Source organism: Hypanus sabinus, chromosome 7, assembly GCF_030144855.1.
Source record: "Hypanus sabinus isolate sHypSab1 chromosome 7, sHypSab1.hap1, whole genome shotgun sequence".
Lineage (NCBI taxonomy): Eukaryota > Metazoa > Chordata > Chondrichthyes > Myliobatiformes > Dasyatidae > Hypanus > Hypanus sabinus.
The window spans coordinates 64,334,985-64,353,268 of NC_082712.1; the positions used below are offsets into that span (position 1 = coordinate 64,334,985).

Here is an 18,284-nt window from a genome sequence, read left to right on the forward strand (position 1 = left end):
TTAATCTATTTAATATATGTATACTGTAAATGGTTTTTTTTTCTATATTGTGTATTGCATTGTACTTCTGCTGCTAAGTTAACAAATTTCATGTCACATGCCGGTAATAATAAACTTGATTCTGATCCTTGCTGAGTTATAATGCAGGAACTGGTTGTGATTTGATAGTGATGTTCCCCTAATGCAGTGCTACCTGGTGCTGGAGAATATCATATCCCAGTGGTTTAATTGGTACAGCTGGTATCTACAACACGGCGAGATTGAGTAGGGGAAAGGTCGGGCACCAGTGAGCAACAAATGCGGACGCAGTCGATGCAATCACCGGTGGCAGCGCCTCCTAGCAGGGGAAACCTGGTATTGCAGCGTGAGGGGCGAGTCCTGACATGCGCAGTGGTGGTGGTACGGGTTGTGGGGAGGATCTAGGCTGCTGTTTTTTTAAATGGAGGTGCTGGCAGTAGCAGAAGCTCGGGTAGAGGACGGAGCGACGGGAGGAGAAGGCGACGATTCGGGCGCCATGAGTGTGATGTGCAAAGCGTTGCCCTCCTCGGGCCCAAGATCCATTTGCGACGTTTCGCACCCGTTGTCGGCCGAAGAACTGCTGTCGTCCGGACCCGACACGACAGCGGCAGCGGGGGACAAGGTGGGGGTGGGGAGGTGGGAACTGTGGTGTGAGGGGTGGGGAAGTGGGTTCTGTGGTGGGGATTGGGGGTTGCAGTGGCGGGTAACACTGAGGGGACTGGGTGCTGTGATCTGGGGGTGGGGCTGTGAGGTGAGTGTGGGTTGTTGTAAGGGGAACAGAAGCGGGTGGGGGCTGTGAGCAGAGGATGATCCGCCGAGAGGGAGGGTGGAGAGGGGCTGTGAGTGGGAGTGAAGTGGATAAGGGTGCTCTGTACAAGGGAGGGTGGGGAGAGTGGTTGTGAATGACGGGTGAATGAAAGGATTGTGGCTAGGGAGCTAGGTGTGTCAGGTGACATGGGTGAGGGTATGGTGTGTTTATGGGGTTTGTGAGGGAGATGGGGTGAGTGATGAAGTGGGGCATTGGAGGTGTGTGAGGTAACTTAGTAAATAGGTGTAATGGTGGTAAATCGTTAGTTAATGCTACAGGTAGTGGTTGAGGTGGGAAATGTGACTCTTAGGATGTTTGCTTCCAGAGAACTTTGGTGTTCAATTTCTTCGTTGGTGTCATCTCAAAATGTCATCGTCTCTCCTGAAGTTGGACTCTATCTGTAGAGTTCACACCAGTTTATCTCTGTGTTTTTTAAATTTGCAAGTCCATTTCCATCATGGGTTGCTTTGCAGGCAGGGTAGGGGTATTTTTAAGAGAAACTGATGGGCACTTATAGAAAAGTTTGGGATTTCTTTTGTATCTACTTGAATATCCCAGAGTGTTAAAGCAGATGAAGTAATTTTGAAATATTGTTGCTGCATATAATGTCTGAAACATTAGCTGATTTGAATATGAAATGGACCTGTAAACATCAAGATAAGGGTCGCGAGAGACTGCAGATGCTGGAAATCTGGAGCAGCATACACAATCCAGGTGAGAAGGGGCTAATGATTGGTGAGTCCAGGTGAGAGGTGGCTCTCAGCTGGATTCACTTGTCACCTGCCAGCTTGTGTATCTCTCCTTCTCTTCTCCCCCCTCCCCCAACCCCATATTTTCATTCTAGTTTCTGCCTCACTTTTTTCTAGTCCCCTTGAAAGTTCTGGGCCTGAAACATCGACTGCTCATTTCTTTCTATAGATGTGGCCTGACCTACTGAGCTCCTCCAGTACTTTGTTAGTGTTGCATTTGTTACCAGGTAATCTGCATTTTGTGTTGCTGAATGAGGATTAAATATTGTTCAGGACATCAGAATAAGCACATTAAAAATCCTGCTGCATTTCATCCACCTGGAAGGGAAGTTTGGCAAAGTTATCTCCTCTGACAGCATTTTGATTGGAATTGTGAGCCCAGATTTTTGTGCTCATTTCAATGGAGTTGGGGGATAGAAGTTTATGACCATGACCTAAATGTGATAGCATTTGACCCTATAGCCAGTCTTGCATACAATTAGTTTATGCACAGGAAGCTCCTGCAAACAAAAAAATTGAAAATCTGAAATGTAAGCAGAAGGTGCCAAAAATCAACAGCCCCTTCTTGTCAGGCTATCATTTTGTGAATGAATGATAATTATTGTTCTTGCCTGTGCTAGCCATATCCTGTGCAGTAATTTAAAATTACCAAGCATCCTCTGAGGAAAGAGCAGCTGATGTTTTTGGTTTCATTTCCTTTCATCTGATTGTTTTTGTGATGTTGATTGACAGATAGATTTTGACCCAGGAGTAGAGAAGGATTCTGTTATTCAAAAAGGACTTTCAGGTTAGCTGGATAGCGCATTTGATTTTAATATCATGCTGGAGTCTCTGACAGTTGAGTATTGAGTGCATCAGTCTAAATTGTGGGATCATTGAATGGGACATAAACTTGAATCTTCTGGTGTGAGAGACCATATACTGTCCATACTGAACAATAAGTGCCCATTGCATCCTTCTTGGCTGCTGCTTCTATCCTGTATAGAGGTGAGCAATACAATGTATTTGTAATTTATTTTGAATAACGAGTATCTGGCTATTGGCCATTAATGAGTAAAGTTTTCAATTTGAAATGCAAATTGTGCTTTTGGGAAGCCTATCATCAAAATGTTTCTGGTTAGGATGTTGCTTCCACCTCAGTGCTTTATTGAATAGTACAAATAATACATTATATATGTTGGTAGGTAATGAATTCTTTGTAAAAGTGCTTTTAGCAAGATAGTTTTCATTGGGTTATTTTTAAAATTTTGCAGGAATTTCATCATGATTAATACAGGTAAAAGTTAAATTTTGCAATGGCATTTTATCTTGTTCTCTAATCTTGATTTTTGAGTTTTTAAATTGTATCTGTTCTTGCAAAGTTTCTATTTTTTGTTTTATCTGTTGTAGCAAAGATGTAGGTGTAAAGATGCTGAATATAATGGATTAATTTTTCAAATCATTTTAATTGAATTTATTACTGTTTAGTTCATCATCTCTCATTTCCAACCACCAAATGTTAGGAGAATTTTCAAATGTACTTCAATCCAATGGCTGGATAATGCTTTTGTTGAAGCACTGTTGTGTGTTCTGCTATGCTTTCTGCAATGTCATAGTGGTAGATTTCAGATAATAACTTCAGGAAATGGTGTTTGTGCATCTCAGAAGACTATGATTTGGAGCATAAAATGATTGAGAATGTGTGAATTTGAAAACTCAGATGAGATATTTATGGTTGAAGCATGTGCCAGACAGCAACCACAATATTAATTAATGTCATTGTACCAGGCTGATTATTATTGTAAATCAACTTGCATCTAGGGATGGTTTAAGTTTCTGAATTTTTTTGTGTAATCATGTTGCAGTATAGGATGGGTGTACTGCAAAAGTTCACATTTCAAATACAGATTTCCCCCCTATTCGTTCCTACGAAATGGTTTGTAAGCCAGAATGTTGTAAAGTGAAGAAGCAATTACCATTTATTTATATGGGAAAAATTTGTGAGAGTTCGCAGACCCAAAAAATAACATACCAAATCATGCCAAATAACACACAAGACCTAAAATAACAGATAGTAAAAGCAGGAATGATCTGATAAATACACAGCCTATATAATGTAGGGATACTTTTCTGCAATTATTGCAGCACTGTCCACTGCAGCGAAAATCTCACGCAAGCGCTCTCGGCAGAAGCACTCCTTCCAGTAACCTTTAAGCTATGAAGCTACCAGGTAACACAAAAATCCACAGTCTAAATAAAGTAGAAATAATGTACGCCCGGTGTAGTTTTACTACTGGAATCGGGAAGACAGTGAGCACACTGATGATGGTATGTTAGGCTGAGTCGCCGGAAGTTGGCATGGTGGGAGGTATAGGAGACTTGGGTGTTATCTCATTGTGGTCTGTTTCCATCAGGGCAGGCAGGTCACCTTCTTCTATGTCTGCTGTGGCTGATGTGGAAGGCTTGTAAAACAACAGTATGCTTGACTGTTTAGCCTTGCGCATTTTTCTATCATATAGTTCTTTGTAAGCACTCAAACCATCCTGCAAATATGCCCTAAACCTATGTACCCTTCAAAATTAAAATCATACTTTTCTGCAATCATTGTAGTTGTCAATCGCAGCGAAAATCTCACGCAATTGCTTCACATTCAGTTCCTGGACAACTTCACTTTTGGGCCATTTGCTACTGCATTCGGCTTCAATTGTTATCCTTTCCTCTTCATCTCTCAGTTCTTGGTCATGTGATGCCAAAACCTCTTCAACATCTTCATCAACTTCCACACACCTTTTGCCAAACTCACTATATCCTTACTTCGTTCACCACAAACAAAACACTTAATTATGTCTAGTGTTACGCTAAGTGTAACACCCTTATGTGCTCTTTTAGGCTTTTCTAATACCTTAGAACTCATCTTGCTAATGGATGCGCAAAATAAATAGACATAAAGCACAGATGCTCATAGGCATGTGTTTAAGCAATGCCGGCTAGAATGCAATTCCAGGGGAGGAGCTTGGCTGCTCGGGTGGGCGCTGCCTTTTTTCGTAACAGTGAAAACACCTTCTGTGAGCGAAAACAGGTAACTAATATAGGTCTTTCGTAACAGCGAGGTGATGTAGAGCGAATGTTTGAAAAACGGGGGACTCCTGTAGTGTGTTTTTCTTGTTAAAATGAAGAGTTGACCCCATTGACTGTCCTCTTTGCACAGTTCTCAGCAGACTTACTGACGATGGTGGTGCCGTACTCTTCTAGGCTGACAGCTGAGTCTTTGAACATGGACCAGTTATCATGTAGAAGCTCATCTGTTTCCTCAGACATCACTGTATGATTCTGCACTGGATGCTTCTGTTTAAGTTTCTGTTTGTACACTGGAAGTAGCAGCGCAACCTGTGGTCTGGTTTATCGTGGACAGAAGTGGTCATTTTTTTAATACAGTAGTGGTGGAATGTGTTTGGGGATCGGCTTGTATTTTGATAATGCTCTTGAAGTTGGCCTATTTGGAGTCACTAGCAATGATGAGAGGGCTTTTGGTATTCCAGTTTCAAGACTATTGACCGCAGTACAGTTCATTAAGTGCAAACTTCATCTGTCTGAGGCGGGGTGTAGACTGCTGTCACATTAGAACCGTCACATTTTCAGTGTAATTGTCTTTGCCTTCCACTCTGAGGAAACAGGAAAGCAGATTTTTGCTATGATTTTTCTCAGTGACTCTTACTTCACTCCCTCCTCCTTCCTCCCACCCCCATCATCCTGACTGTTTTATGTTAGAACTGGCCAATTCTAATTGAAGGTCATCAACTTGTAATGTTAACAAATTTTGGTCTTCGTTATCAAGGGCCATTATCCAAATCAGAAGTCGGGTTTAACATCACCGGTATATGTTGTGAAATTTGTTTAGCGACAGCAGTACGTTGCAAAACATAGTAATTAAAACTCTAAATTACAGGAAAGTGTGTGTATATAACAATAAATTAAATGGTGCAAAGAGAGGAAAATATAAATTCTGAGGAAGTGTTCATGGGTTCATTGTCCATTCAGAAATCTGATGTGGAGAGGAAGAAGCTGTTCTTGACGTGTTGAGTGTCTTCAGGCTTCTGTATCATCATGATGGTAGCAATGAGAAGAGGTCATATCCTGGGTGATGGGGGTCATAAATGATAAATGCTGCCTTTTGGAGGCATCATGTTTTTGAAGGTGACGTAGATGCTGGGGAGGCTAGTGCTCATGATGGAGTTGACTGAGTTTACAACTTTTTGCAACTTCGTCCAATCCTATGCAGTGACCCTTCCCCCACCCCCATACAGACAGTGGTGCAGCCAGTTAGAATGCTCTCCATGGTACATCAGTAGAAGTTAGTGTCTCTGACTTACCAATTCTCCTCAAGCTCTTTATGGAAATAGATCTGCTGTTATGCTGCCTTTACCAATGTGATTGCATCAGTGTCACAGAATAGATTCTCATAGATGTTGACCCTCAGGAACTTGAAACTGCTCCCCCCTTTCCACTTCTGATCTCTTGACTTGTCCTTCCTGAAGTCCACAATCAAGTCTAAGCCTTACTGATGTTGAGTGCAAGGTTGTTACTATGATACATTCAACCAGCTTATCTATCTTTCTCCTGTACGATGCTTCATCACCATCTGAAATTATGCCAATAATATTTATTGGCAACTTTTTAGATGACATTTGAGCTGTGCCCAGCCACACAGTCATGGATATAGAGACAGTATATCAATGGGCTAAGTTCACATTCTTAATTTGCGGCAATGTTGATTGTCAGCGAGGAGACGTTATTTCTGTTGTGCATTGCATATGGTCTCTTGGTGAGGAAGTCAAGGATCCAATTGCAGAAGAAGGCACAGAGGCCCAGGTGTTGAGCTTTTTGATTAGAATTGAGGATATGATTGTGTTGAATGCTGAGTTGTTGTCAACAAACTGGAGCCTGACGCAAGAATTTCTACCACCCAGGTGATCCAAAGCTATGTGGAGAGCCAGTGAGGTTGCATCTGATGTAGACCTGTTGTTGTGAAAGGCAGATTTCAAGGGGTTGAAGTCTTTGCTTAGGCAAGGGTTGATTCTAGCTATGACCACCCTTGAAAGTACTTTGTAGTAGATGTGAGTGCCACTGGGTGATGAGCATTGAGGCAGCTCATTCTGCTCTTTTTGGACACGGGTATGATTGTTGCCCTTTTGAAGCAGGTGGGAACCTCCAGCTACAGCAGTGAGAAATTGAAGATGTCCTTGAACACTCCCACCAGTTGGCTGGTACAGATTTTCAGAGCTGTACCAAGTACCATCAGGGCCTGACTCCTTGTGAGGGCTTGCATTCTTGAAGGATGTTCTGATGTCCTCTGAGACAGATCAAAGGGTCACTAGATGCTGCAGGGATTTGCATAAGTGCAGTTTTATTCTCCCTTTCAAAGCGTGCATAAAAGGTATTGAGGTCATCTGGGAATGAAGCATCACAACCTTCCATGATGTTGGGCTTTAGATTTGTAGGAAGCGATGGCCTGCAAACCCTGCCAGAGCTGACAGGCATCCAATTCTGTCTCTAACCTCAATCGGAATTGTTTTTTTCACTCTTGAGATAGCCGCCTGTTTACTTTTTGGATCACTGGTCTTGAATGCCAGTGATCTAGACCTCAGCAGACTATGGATCTCCTAGTTCATCCATGGCTTTTGATTTGGGTATGTTTGATATGTCCAGAAAAGAGACTTGGTTGAGAGAAGGACAGGAATAGATGCTCTAATATTTTTATCATTTAGAAAAGATGAGGGAGGTAACGGGGGAGAGAGTTAATCAGTGACAATATTATAACTGCAAACAGAATGTAATGGATGTCTCACCTACTGAATCTATATGGGTAGAGCTCAAAAATAAGAAAGCTACAATCACTTGGGATACACGTCACCTTCTCCAGCTGTGTCATATGGCATGAGCAATCATGGTTGCAACCATGTTTGTTCTTGGCAAACTTTTCTACAAAAGTGGTTTGCCATTGTTCCCCTCTGGGCAGTGTCTGCCTGGTGTCAGTGGTTACATAACCAGGACTTGTGGTATGTACCAGTTGTACATGCAGCCATGGCTTCACTTGACTGAGGGACTAAGCAGGCAATTCAACTTGCCCAAGGGTGACCTGCAGGCTAGCAGAGGGAAGGAGCATCTTAAACCTCCTTTGGTAGAGACACATCTCCACCTTGTCACTGGGGTATCGGATCTCCTAATAGCCATAGGGTACTGGGGAGCAGATAGGCAGGCAGATCAGGGAAAAGTGTAAAAACATCAGGGTGGCTGATGAGCAACTTCAACTTGTGTAACATAGATAGATCTCCTTAGCTCAGAGTTTTAGGTGGGGCAGAATTTGTTACTTGCATCTAGAAGGGTTTATTAATTAATACAAAGTCCATGAGAGGAGGTCCATACTGGACCTGGTATGGGGGAAATGAGCCTGTCTAGGTGACTTTCGTAGGGAGAACAGTTGGGGAACTGTGATCACAACTCCTTTTTAAGTTTTAAGATGGCTATAGATGAGGATAAATATGGGCCTTATGGGAGAGTATTTAATTGGAGCAGGACAAGTTACAGGAGTATTAGGCAGGAGCTAGAGAGTGTTAATTGGAAACAGCAATTTTTTAGGCTAGTCCACAGATGGCATTAAGAGACCAACTCCACAGAGTACAGAACAGGTATGTTTCAGTAAGAAGCAAGGACAAAGTTGGGAAAGTAAACCTTGTTGAGAAGGTTAGTAAATTTGGTCAAGAAGGAAAAGTGAATGTAAAGTTTAAGAAGCTAAAATCATGTGACACAATGACAGAGATGGCTGCTTAGAACAGTGCTCCACGCCAGTGGTATATAATTATTCTTTAAAAATTTGCTTTCACTCGCTATTTTATCACTGTTGCAGCTCTAAAGTGTTACTGTCTGTGTAAGATGTCAAAACAACTTAAAACGAAGGCTTCTGGAGATATTAGACATTTGAGGTTGTAGTGCTCCGGGCAGACGGCCTCTGATCAAAATGGCAGAGGTCCATCGTCTGATGGAGACCAACAAGAGGTGAGTCATGACTTGGCTGACGTATATGCAGCTTTGAAAAAAATCTCGGACGACCTGTTAGGCCTTGAAGATGTATGTTGATCTATATCGTTAGTGGAGTCAAAGTTGTCTTCGCTGATGACCATGCTTGCAGATGTCGAGAAGCAAGTTGACTATCTAGAAGCGGCAGATAGGGAACGAGAAGTCAACCCATTGGTTACCAAAGTGGATATTGACCAGCTAACAGATAAACCGGAGGACATGGAGAACTGTAATCGGTGCAACAATCTATGATTCATCGGCATTCCAGAGAGAAAAGGGGGGCAGTATATCGTCGCATTCATGGATAAGCTAGTCTCAGAGCTTATCGGCGATCGAGAGGAAAAGCTTGAAATAGAACGCGCACACAGAGCGCTGGGCCCTAGACCCAATACCGGAGATAGGCTTCGGCCTATCCTCGCAAGGTTCCTGAGGTCAAAGGATCGAGATTTTGTGCTGCAAGCGGCGAGGGTCAAGGGCAAGTTTTCCTGAGACAACAATCATGTTATGATCTTCCTGGACTTCTCCAGACCCTCGCAAGTAAAACGAGGAAAGTTTAAAGAATGTAATAAGATGCTTTGGGGATGGAATGTGAGCTTTGTGCTGCTTTACCCAGCCAAGCTAAGAATAGAGACTAAGGATGGTTTCAAGTTTTTGAGTGCCCAAGTAAAGCAAGAAAACTTATTGAGGAGATGGGGTAGTTTAACTATGCTAGTTAAATTGAGCAAGATGTGAGTCAAGTTGTGTTTGCTATTTTTTAAAAATCTTGCTATTATTATTATTGTACTGAAGCTACCTTATTCTCACTAGGGCTGACATGCTGTTAAGTGTGCTTTGTTTACTGTAAAATTGCACCGGCATAGTTTCTGAGGAGTTAAAACTAGTCCAGGCGTTTCATGGACCATAATCCTTTGTAGAAGGGACGTTTGGCTATGTTCTGTGGCCACTGTTGCGTGTAGGAGAGTTTTACGCGCCATTTTGTTACCTTTCAGTTTGAACTGGGGTTTATGAGTCAGTGTCAAAATATTGTAGTGTATTTGTTTCTTTGTCCCAACTATGACTTCTCTTAATTCAGATAAAATGTTTCACTACATGGAATATTAACGGGAAGTCCTATAAAAAAGAGAAAAGTAATGAATAAGCTTAGATAAAAAATGGGATGTAGCATTTCTACAGGAAACACATTTATCAGCAGAAGAATCAGTAAAGCTGCTGGAGAGTTTTAACAGATCATGGTTACAGAGCAGGGGTGTTATAACACTTATAGGTGGCTGCAGTTTAGATGTGAAAAACAAATCAAAGCTGAAGCAGGGAGAATTCTTATTATTTTGGCAGAAGTACAGAAGCAACATATTATTTTAGCAAACATATATGCATCCAGTATAGAAGATGCAGGAGTTTTTGTTGATCTTGAAGGGAAGTTACATTCTATTGGAGCTTGGGGGAGATTTTAATTTGGTAACGCATCCACTCATCGACTGTAGTAAGATCTTGTCATATAGAACCTCAAAACTCACTGTGATGGTGCAAAAAATGTTTAAAGCCCTTGGGCTTGTGGATGTTTGATGCCTTATGAATCCCAGTGGAAATAAGTCCAGGACCAGAGTATTGGTGAGACACCCTGTGCCAATAGGCTGGTCCTGGACTTACTTCCACTTGGCAGGATTAAATTATTATTTAATTATTTATGATTTTATATTGCTATATTTCTTCACTATTCTTGGTTGGTGCGGCTGTAACGAAACCCAATTTCCCTCGGATCAATAAAGTATGTCTGTCTGTCCAATGGGAGGGATTACTCTTTTTTTTTCTGCAGTTAATAAAACATACACAAGGATTGATTTCCTTATATCCAAGTCACTTATTCAGTCTGCGTCTCAATGTGCAATTGGTGATATTATAATATCAGATAATGCTTGGGTTTGTCTAGCGACAGTACCTCAGTATAAGAGAATGCAGTCCCATAGATGGAGATTTAATTCATCCTTGTTGCAAGAATCAATATTTAGGCAAACTATGAGACAACAAATCAAGGAATATTTAGAGATAAACATACCTATGGTCTCCTCGGTAGGGACAAACTGGAAGCCCTGAAGGCAGTTTTGAGGGGAACATACTATTCAACATACTTATATTAAAAAAAAACAGAATAATCAGAAAATTACAAACTTAGAAAATAAAATCAAAGAGATTGAGATAAAATTGAAGCAGTGGATGTCATCCAAAGATTTGAGAGAACTAACATGGGTAAAATATCAGTACAATCTAATATTATCCCAGAAAGTAGAATTTTGGCTTTTCAGGGCAAGAAAAGGCAATTTGAATCGGAAGAAAGCTGGCAAGCTTCTAGCAAGGTGTATAAAACAGAGAATCAATATCTATCATCCCAGCTATTAGACCAGCAACAGGTGATACTTTGACACCTAAAGATATTAATGATGTATTCCAAGAGTTTTTTTATAAGAACCTATATACATCAACCTCCAACTCTGGTGAGGAAGAAATTGGTAGCTTTCTGAGGCCATTAGGGTTACCTGAGTTGATGAAAGAACAACAACAATACCTTGATTCTGCTGTAACATTGGAAGAAATTATATCAATGATTAAGACCTTACCTACTGGAAAGCTCCTGGCCCAGATCGATTTACAGTGACATTTTTTAAATGCTATGTGGAGGAGCTAGTTCCACTACTGCTGAATATGTACAATGAGTCTATAGAGCGGGGTAATTTACCCCCTACTTTATCACAAGCACTAATTACATTGATTACATTGACCTGTGTGAATGTAAGAATTATAGACCAATTTTCCTAATCCCAATAGATGTGAAAATTTTTATCAAAGATCCTTGCAAACCATTGTAGGGTTCTCAGTAATATTAACTGTAATGTTAACTGCTAATAGTAAAATGGCTTCCCTGAAGTGTTATAATGAAATAGCTTCTCTGTAATGTTAACTGTGAGGTAATGTTCTCTGTAACTGAAATGTCTGGGTTATAACTACTGATAACAGGGGAACGAACCAATAGGAGTCTTTTTGTTCTATCTGTATGTGTGGGAACTGGGGTTGGTGCACGGGAAGTTCGGCGAGGAGAAGCGAAGAGGGAGGACATGTGGGAAGCGCTCTGGTAGACCACCATAGTTAGTCCCAGTCCGAGGGTCTAGGAGGTCAGAGGAAAGCGAATGGTGGATTAAGGATATTGCGTGAGCTCCAACGTGTGCACAAACTGTATAATCTCTATTTTTGGCGCCTTTTTATTTTGTTTCTCTACTAACCCCATAGTCACAGTAAAATTTATAAAGTGTAATTGTTTAAACATTCATTGTGTACTGACTGATATTTTACGTTATGGAATTGTGCCGGAGTGCATATACAGCATTTATGTAAACGTGAGACACAGTTTGGCAGGGAGATGGCGGTTTCCCCTAGACGAACATGGGTTGATAGAGCTGAGTGTTACACCGTTTAGATACAGTAATAACACTGATGATACATAGTGATCAGGTGGGATTTATCAGGGGCTGCAGCTCATCTGATAACATAAGGCATATTGTGAATATTTTGTGGTCGGTGGCTGATAATCAATTTATCTCACTCGATGCTGAAAAAGCATTTGGTCGGGTGGAATGGGACTATCTTTTTAAGATTCTTCAATTTTTTTGGATTTGGACCCATCTTTTTAACATATATTAGACTATATATTAGACATATATTAGATATAATAACTCTGAAGCAGCGGTTCAAACTAGTGGTTACATTTTACCTTCTCTTTCAGAAGGGATGCCCGATAGGGTTCCTCACTCTCCCTAATGTTGTTCTGACTGGCTTTGGAGCCCCTGGCAGCAGCTATCGGAGAGAAGGAGAACTTTATAGGGATATCTGTGGGAGGACAGGTTCATAAACTGATGCTTTATGCGGATGATATTTTATTATTTGTGTCGGACCCTAGTTGGTCAGTGCCATGTCTTTTTAACATGATAAAGCCTTACTCTAGATTCTCAGGTTATAAGGTTAATTGGACAAAATCAGAAGCACTATCGTTGACTGCAGATTGCCCTGCATCTGCTTTTTACTCAGGCCAATTTCACTGACTGAAGAAGGGTATATGATACTTAGGTATTAATTTTTCACCCTCGACTGAAGGATTTAGTAAAGGTAAATTTTGTTCATTATTGCAGAGAATTTCATGTGATGTAGACAGATGGTCATCATTGTATTTGTCAATGTCAAGAAAAGTAAATACCTTGAAGATGAATACATTCCAAAGGTTAATTATTTTTTCCAATCATTACCAATTCAAATTCCATTAACATATTTTAAGCAATTTGATAAAATAATTAAGGCTTTTATTTGAAATGGTAAATGCCCACGCTTAAAATTTAACAAATTACAATTGCCAGTTGTATGTCGTGTTTCCTTATTCAATAAGGAAAATGAGGATAATCCTAGGAACTATAGACCATGGAGTCTCATGCCTTTGGTAGGGAAGTTACTCGAGAGGATTCTTAAGGATAGGATTATATGCATTTGAAAACCATGGCCTAATTGTGGTCGTTCAATATGGTTTTGTACAGGTCAAGTCAGATTACTAATTAAAATTGTTTGAGGAGCTCATGAAGATGATTGAAGGTAGATCTGTGTGTGTTGTGTACATAGATTTTAGTAAACCATTTGACAAAATCACATGGGATCCGTAGGCACTTAGCCGTTGGGGATTCACAATTGTCTTGCCCATGGGAGACAGGGTAGTCGTTAATGTGCTTATTTAGGCTGGAGGTCTGATGATTGCTAAAGGATACAGCAGGATATGGATCAGTTGCAGGTGTGGTTGGAGAAATGGCAGATGGAGTTAATGTCCCAGAGTGAGGTTTTATGCTTTAGGAGATTAAATCTAGAGACAGTACACTGTTAATGACAAGAGGCTTGCCAGTATTGATGCAGAGAGGGATATTGGGATCCAAGTCCTTGGATCCCTTAAAGTGTTTGCATCGGTTGATGGGGTAGCAAAGAAGGCATATGAAATGCTTGCCTTTTTAGTCGGTCACTAATTTTGAGTCAGGAAGTTGTGCTGTAGTTTTATAAAACTTTGGTTAGGTATGTTTTGGAATATTGAATTGAGTTCAATTCTGCTTGCCCCATTTAAGGAAGGATGTGGATGTTATGCAAGAGAAGTTTACCAGGATGTTGCCTGGATTAGAAGGCATCCTCTGCAAGGAGAGGTTGGACAAAATCGGGTTGTTTTCTCTAGAGTAGCGGGGTCTGAGGGGAAACCTAATAAAGTTTGTAAGAGATAGAAGCATAAATAGAATAGGATCTGTATCCTTTTCCCAGGGTTGAACTATCCTAATATGAGGCAGAATGGATTTAAATTAAGAGGGGCAAGTTCAAAGGAGATATGTGGGACAGTTTTTTTTTGAAAAACGTGAATGCCTGGAGTATACTGTCAAGTGGAGGCAAATATTATAGAGGCATTTAAGAGGCTCTTGGATGGGTGAATGAATTTGTGGAGAATGGAGGGGTATGGGCATTTTATAGGCAGAAGAGGCTAGTTTAGTTAATTGCTTAACAAGTTCAGTACAATATTGTGAGCTGAAGGGCCTTTGCTGTGCTAAACTGACTTGTGTTTGCTGTCTGTTGTGTATTCTCAGTATTACTTTGATTTTCAGTATATACAGGTTTTTGCTTCTCAATATTTGACTACTGGGATTCAATTTTTCTTTTACTCAAGATGTCTATATAAATCTACTTGGCTCCATCCTTTCTCCCTCGTCCAGAAACTTGTCACTCATGTTCATTATAGTTCTAGTTATAGTTATAGTTTACTCCTTAAATATCATTATAGTTATAGTTATAGTTTACTCCTTAAATATTTATTTTAGTTTCCTTACTTCAAATAACTCGTATTCACTGCATGGAATCCCTCTTTCCCTCTGTCTCATATAGGATCATTTCAGGGTCCTCTGCTCCCTTGATTAACCAGTTCCCACTGTTAACATCCATGCTTACCTGGATAAACTCTTGTACTGAACAACTTTCCCCAAGCTCATAAAGTGCATGTTTCTCTGTGATATGCAGAAAAGCCATCATTTCAGTCCCATTAAGAACCCATCCCCAACTTTTCTGTTATGTCAATTACTACTATTAGTGTTTTACTTAATTGTGCAGAACTAGTTTAGTTTTGCTACCATTTTCCTGCCTTCTCACTTTTAACTGGTCCCTTTTGGAAACAGATTATTGACAAATATCCACTTTAAATTAATTGCTATATTGACTATACATCTCTCCCCACACTTTCCCACTTTCTCCTGTCACTGCTCTAGTGATGAGACTTTTAACACTATCTCTGATAAATCTTCCTTTTTCTATCCCTTCGGCCTTAGTTTATCTTCCCCTCTGCATTCAGTGGATCATCTTTTTGCCATTTTTGCTCACTTAGTGAGATTCCACTACCAGGTCCCTCTTGCATCATTCTGAAGGGAATGCTTTACAGAATAAATCAGTCTGTCTGCAAGACTTTTTTTGAACTTCTAAGTTGCCCTACACTTTGATTCTCCCTCCCAATCCCTCCCTGACTTGTCTATTGCCAATTACGCTGTTCCAAAAATCCCAGTGGAATCGTATTTCATCTCCCATCTTGTTATGACTTTTGGGGGTATTGAGTTATTGATTTGATATAATCTACAAGATCTATTTCTAATATTAACAGTTTTTTGTCTTCCATGGTATTGTCTAGTCTTTTGGCTATTTCAATAGTTCTATTTAATATCAGAGAATGTATAGAATATACAACCTGAAGTTGTTCTTTCCAGACATCCACAAACACAAATGTCCCAAAGAATGAGTGACAGCAAAGAATTAGAACCCCAAAGCCCCCTACCTCCCCCTGCCCCCCCCCCCCACAAGCTGCAACAGAGCAACCATTTCCAGTATTTCTTTGGTTTCAGGTTCAAGTATTTCACAGCTTTTACATGTTTATTTTCTGAATAATTGGCCTCTGTCTCTGTAAATATTGGATCATTTGGGCAGTCATGAGCTTGGTCTTTCAGGAGTATTTTCTTTGAATTCATCACCTCTTTGCAATTTAACTTTTCACTTTGTTCTGTGATCTGAAATGGGAATCTGTTTGCATAAATGCTGCTTGACATTTTCAGTATGCAGTTTTTTTAGATAAACACTAGATTAATAACTTCAAGGAAATCTGCAGATGCTGGAAATTCAAGCAACACACACAAAATGCTGGTGGAATGCAGCAGACCAGGCAGCATCTATAGGGAGAAGCACTGTCGACATTTCGGGCTGAGACCCTTTGTCAGGACTCTTCGAGACCCTGGCGAAGGGTCTCGGCCGGATACGTGCTTCTCCCTATAGATGCTTCCTGGCCTGCTGCATTCCACCAACATTTTGGGAGATTAATAGCTTATTAGGCTACTTCAGACACTTTAGCTAGCTTAGTATTTTATGTTCACCATAACAACACATTCTGCTGCATTGGAGACACTTATATTAAAGCCTGTATTGCAGCCTTTCTCAACAACTTTGCCCTAGAGGAACCCTTGAAATAATTTTCAGGTCTTGGGGAACCACCACATAAGAATTATATCTACAGCTCACGGTACATTAGGGAGATCAGTAAGTTGTAGATATAATAATCCAAAAAACTCTTTTTTGATAGAAAATACATTTTTTGCTTTATTTTCTTGAAATTAATCTTTCTCTTTCATCAATTTAAAAAAACTCTTAGGCAAACATAATACATTCTCAGTAATATTCTGGATCAAACTTGGGATAAGCATACTTGGATTTCACCTTCAACTGAAACGAGTCTATTTTTGTCCTTGTTCTTGATGCTTGTTAAACAAGAAGAATCTTGCACACACATGTAGGAAGTTGAAAACTGCAGCAAAATGTTCACTGCTTTCTTATGAATGGCAGGGTGCTCTTTCACAGCAATCCAGAATTTGTCCAAGTGCAGGTCAGTAAATCTCATCTTGATCAGAGTGCAGCTCACAAAGTTCTTCCTTTTTCTTAAAGTCAAGTTCTGCTCAGCCTGAGAAGATTCAGAGAAAGGCCCCCTTACGCAGTCATAGACTTGTGTTGAAAGGGAGGAAGAATGCTGCTTAATTTTGTTCTGCAGTTCTTCTAGGTGGTTTTCAATATGCCTGAGATTTCCTCCCTCTCAAGCCCAAGCAGCAGTGGAAACATTTCAAGATTTTCTTTTACAACATGATTTTTCCAAAAATTCAGTTTCCTTTTAAACCCAAGAATCTTTTCACTTGAAGTCAAAATATTTTCTCCAGGGCTTTGCAGAGACTTGTTCAACTGGTTCATGTGATTGAAAAAAAGTAGGCTAGTTTCTGCAGCCATTCTTCATTTTTAAAGCACTCAGCAAAATCTGGCCTTCTATTTTCTTGAAAGTACTCCTGCAATTCACCTTTCAGCTCAAACACCCTGTTAAGAACTCTTTCTCTGCTATGCCACCGGGTATCTGTATATGGTAGGAGATCGGTGCTCGTTGTCCAGGTTTTCAGTTTTTTAGCATTCTCTAGTGTACTGGTCTTAAAGCTGCTAAGTAACTTGCTTCCTGAACTTTTTTTTCCACTGACTGTGACTTTATTTTCAAAAGCTTTAATCTGTTTGTTTTGAGATTCCAATAGTTGTTTAAAATAATCAGCACTTGTATGTCATATAGCTATGATTTGTAGTTAAGTGTCTTTTCAATTGTGCTGGAGCCATTGCAACATTTCTGAGTTGTTTGCCACAGACTAGGCACAATGGGATAGGACAGCTTGGATCACCGGTCTATGTAAAGCCCACTGATAAGTAGCTTTCATTGTAAGGAGGAACTTTTTTTGTCTATTGTTGACTCAGAAGATTGTAATTCATTATTAACCTTATCAAAATTGTCTGTAGGGCTAGACCTAGAATCTTCTCTTCCATCTTGCACCACCTCTTCAAAAATCGCCACTCTGGACCATCTTTAGAATGAAAATTTCCCTCCAATTTTCTACTACACTGGTAGTTTGCTCGCACCCATGAGTCAGCTGGGGGCACATAAGGAGAGGTTGAGGGAGGTAATTCAGGAGGAAGAGGCTGACGTCACAGCCCAAGTTGAGCAAGTCCATTCAATGCCTGGAAAACGCATTTCATGCTCCTCCCTTCCATGCATACAGCGCTCGTCATCAGCCTACTGTCCTCCCCTCTGTGCAATAGAGCGCTCACCATCAGCCTACCATTCTCCCTTCTGTGCAATACAACGTTCACCAATATCAACAGCCTCCCCAATCTCAAGTCAAAATTTGAGAATGGACTCGACCAAATAAACATGGTCCTACTGCACACTGCCTTATGAAGCTGAGAGACCTCTAACAAGATTGGTAAAAGGGGTCTGCTCGGTCATTGTCCACCACTGTGAGTGCTAGCATAAAGTGTTGTGCAAAGTTCAATCACAGTCTCTTCTGGAAACCCTAGTGACCTCTGATGGAACCCTGATTGAGAAACCCTGCTGTAATAGATGACATCACCATCTTCTGTGTGGGCTGATGGTTAAACGGTATATTAATTATCTTTAGCCAGTTAGAGTTGGTGTGTCAGTGGGGAAGCAGAAAACTGCAGGAAGAATAAATCATTTTTTTGACTGATTCAGCATTCCTTTCACTGTT

General features: G+C 40.5%; 1 protein-coding gene across 4 annotated transcripts in view; it reads left to right on the forward strand.

Moving 5' to 3' along the window:
* Positions 1–18,284, forward strand: part of snx30 (sorting nexin family member 30) — a 133,477-nt gene that overhangs the window by 23,740 nt on the left and 91,453 nt on the right. The window contains exon 1 of one of the 4 annotated variants that reach the window (XM_059974847.1): positions 382–640. The exons of the other annotated variants lie outside the window; for them this stretch is intronic. Within the exon in view, the coding sequence (XP_059830830.1) occupies positions 440–640 (201 nt within the window). The 5' untranslated portion in view covers positions 382–439. Of the gene's footprint in view, positions 1–381; positions 641–18,284 lie in introns of those variants that run through there. 4 annotated transcript variants of the gene reach the window in all.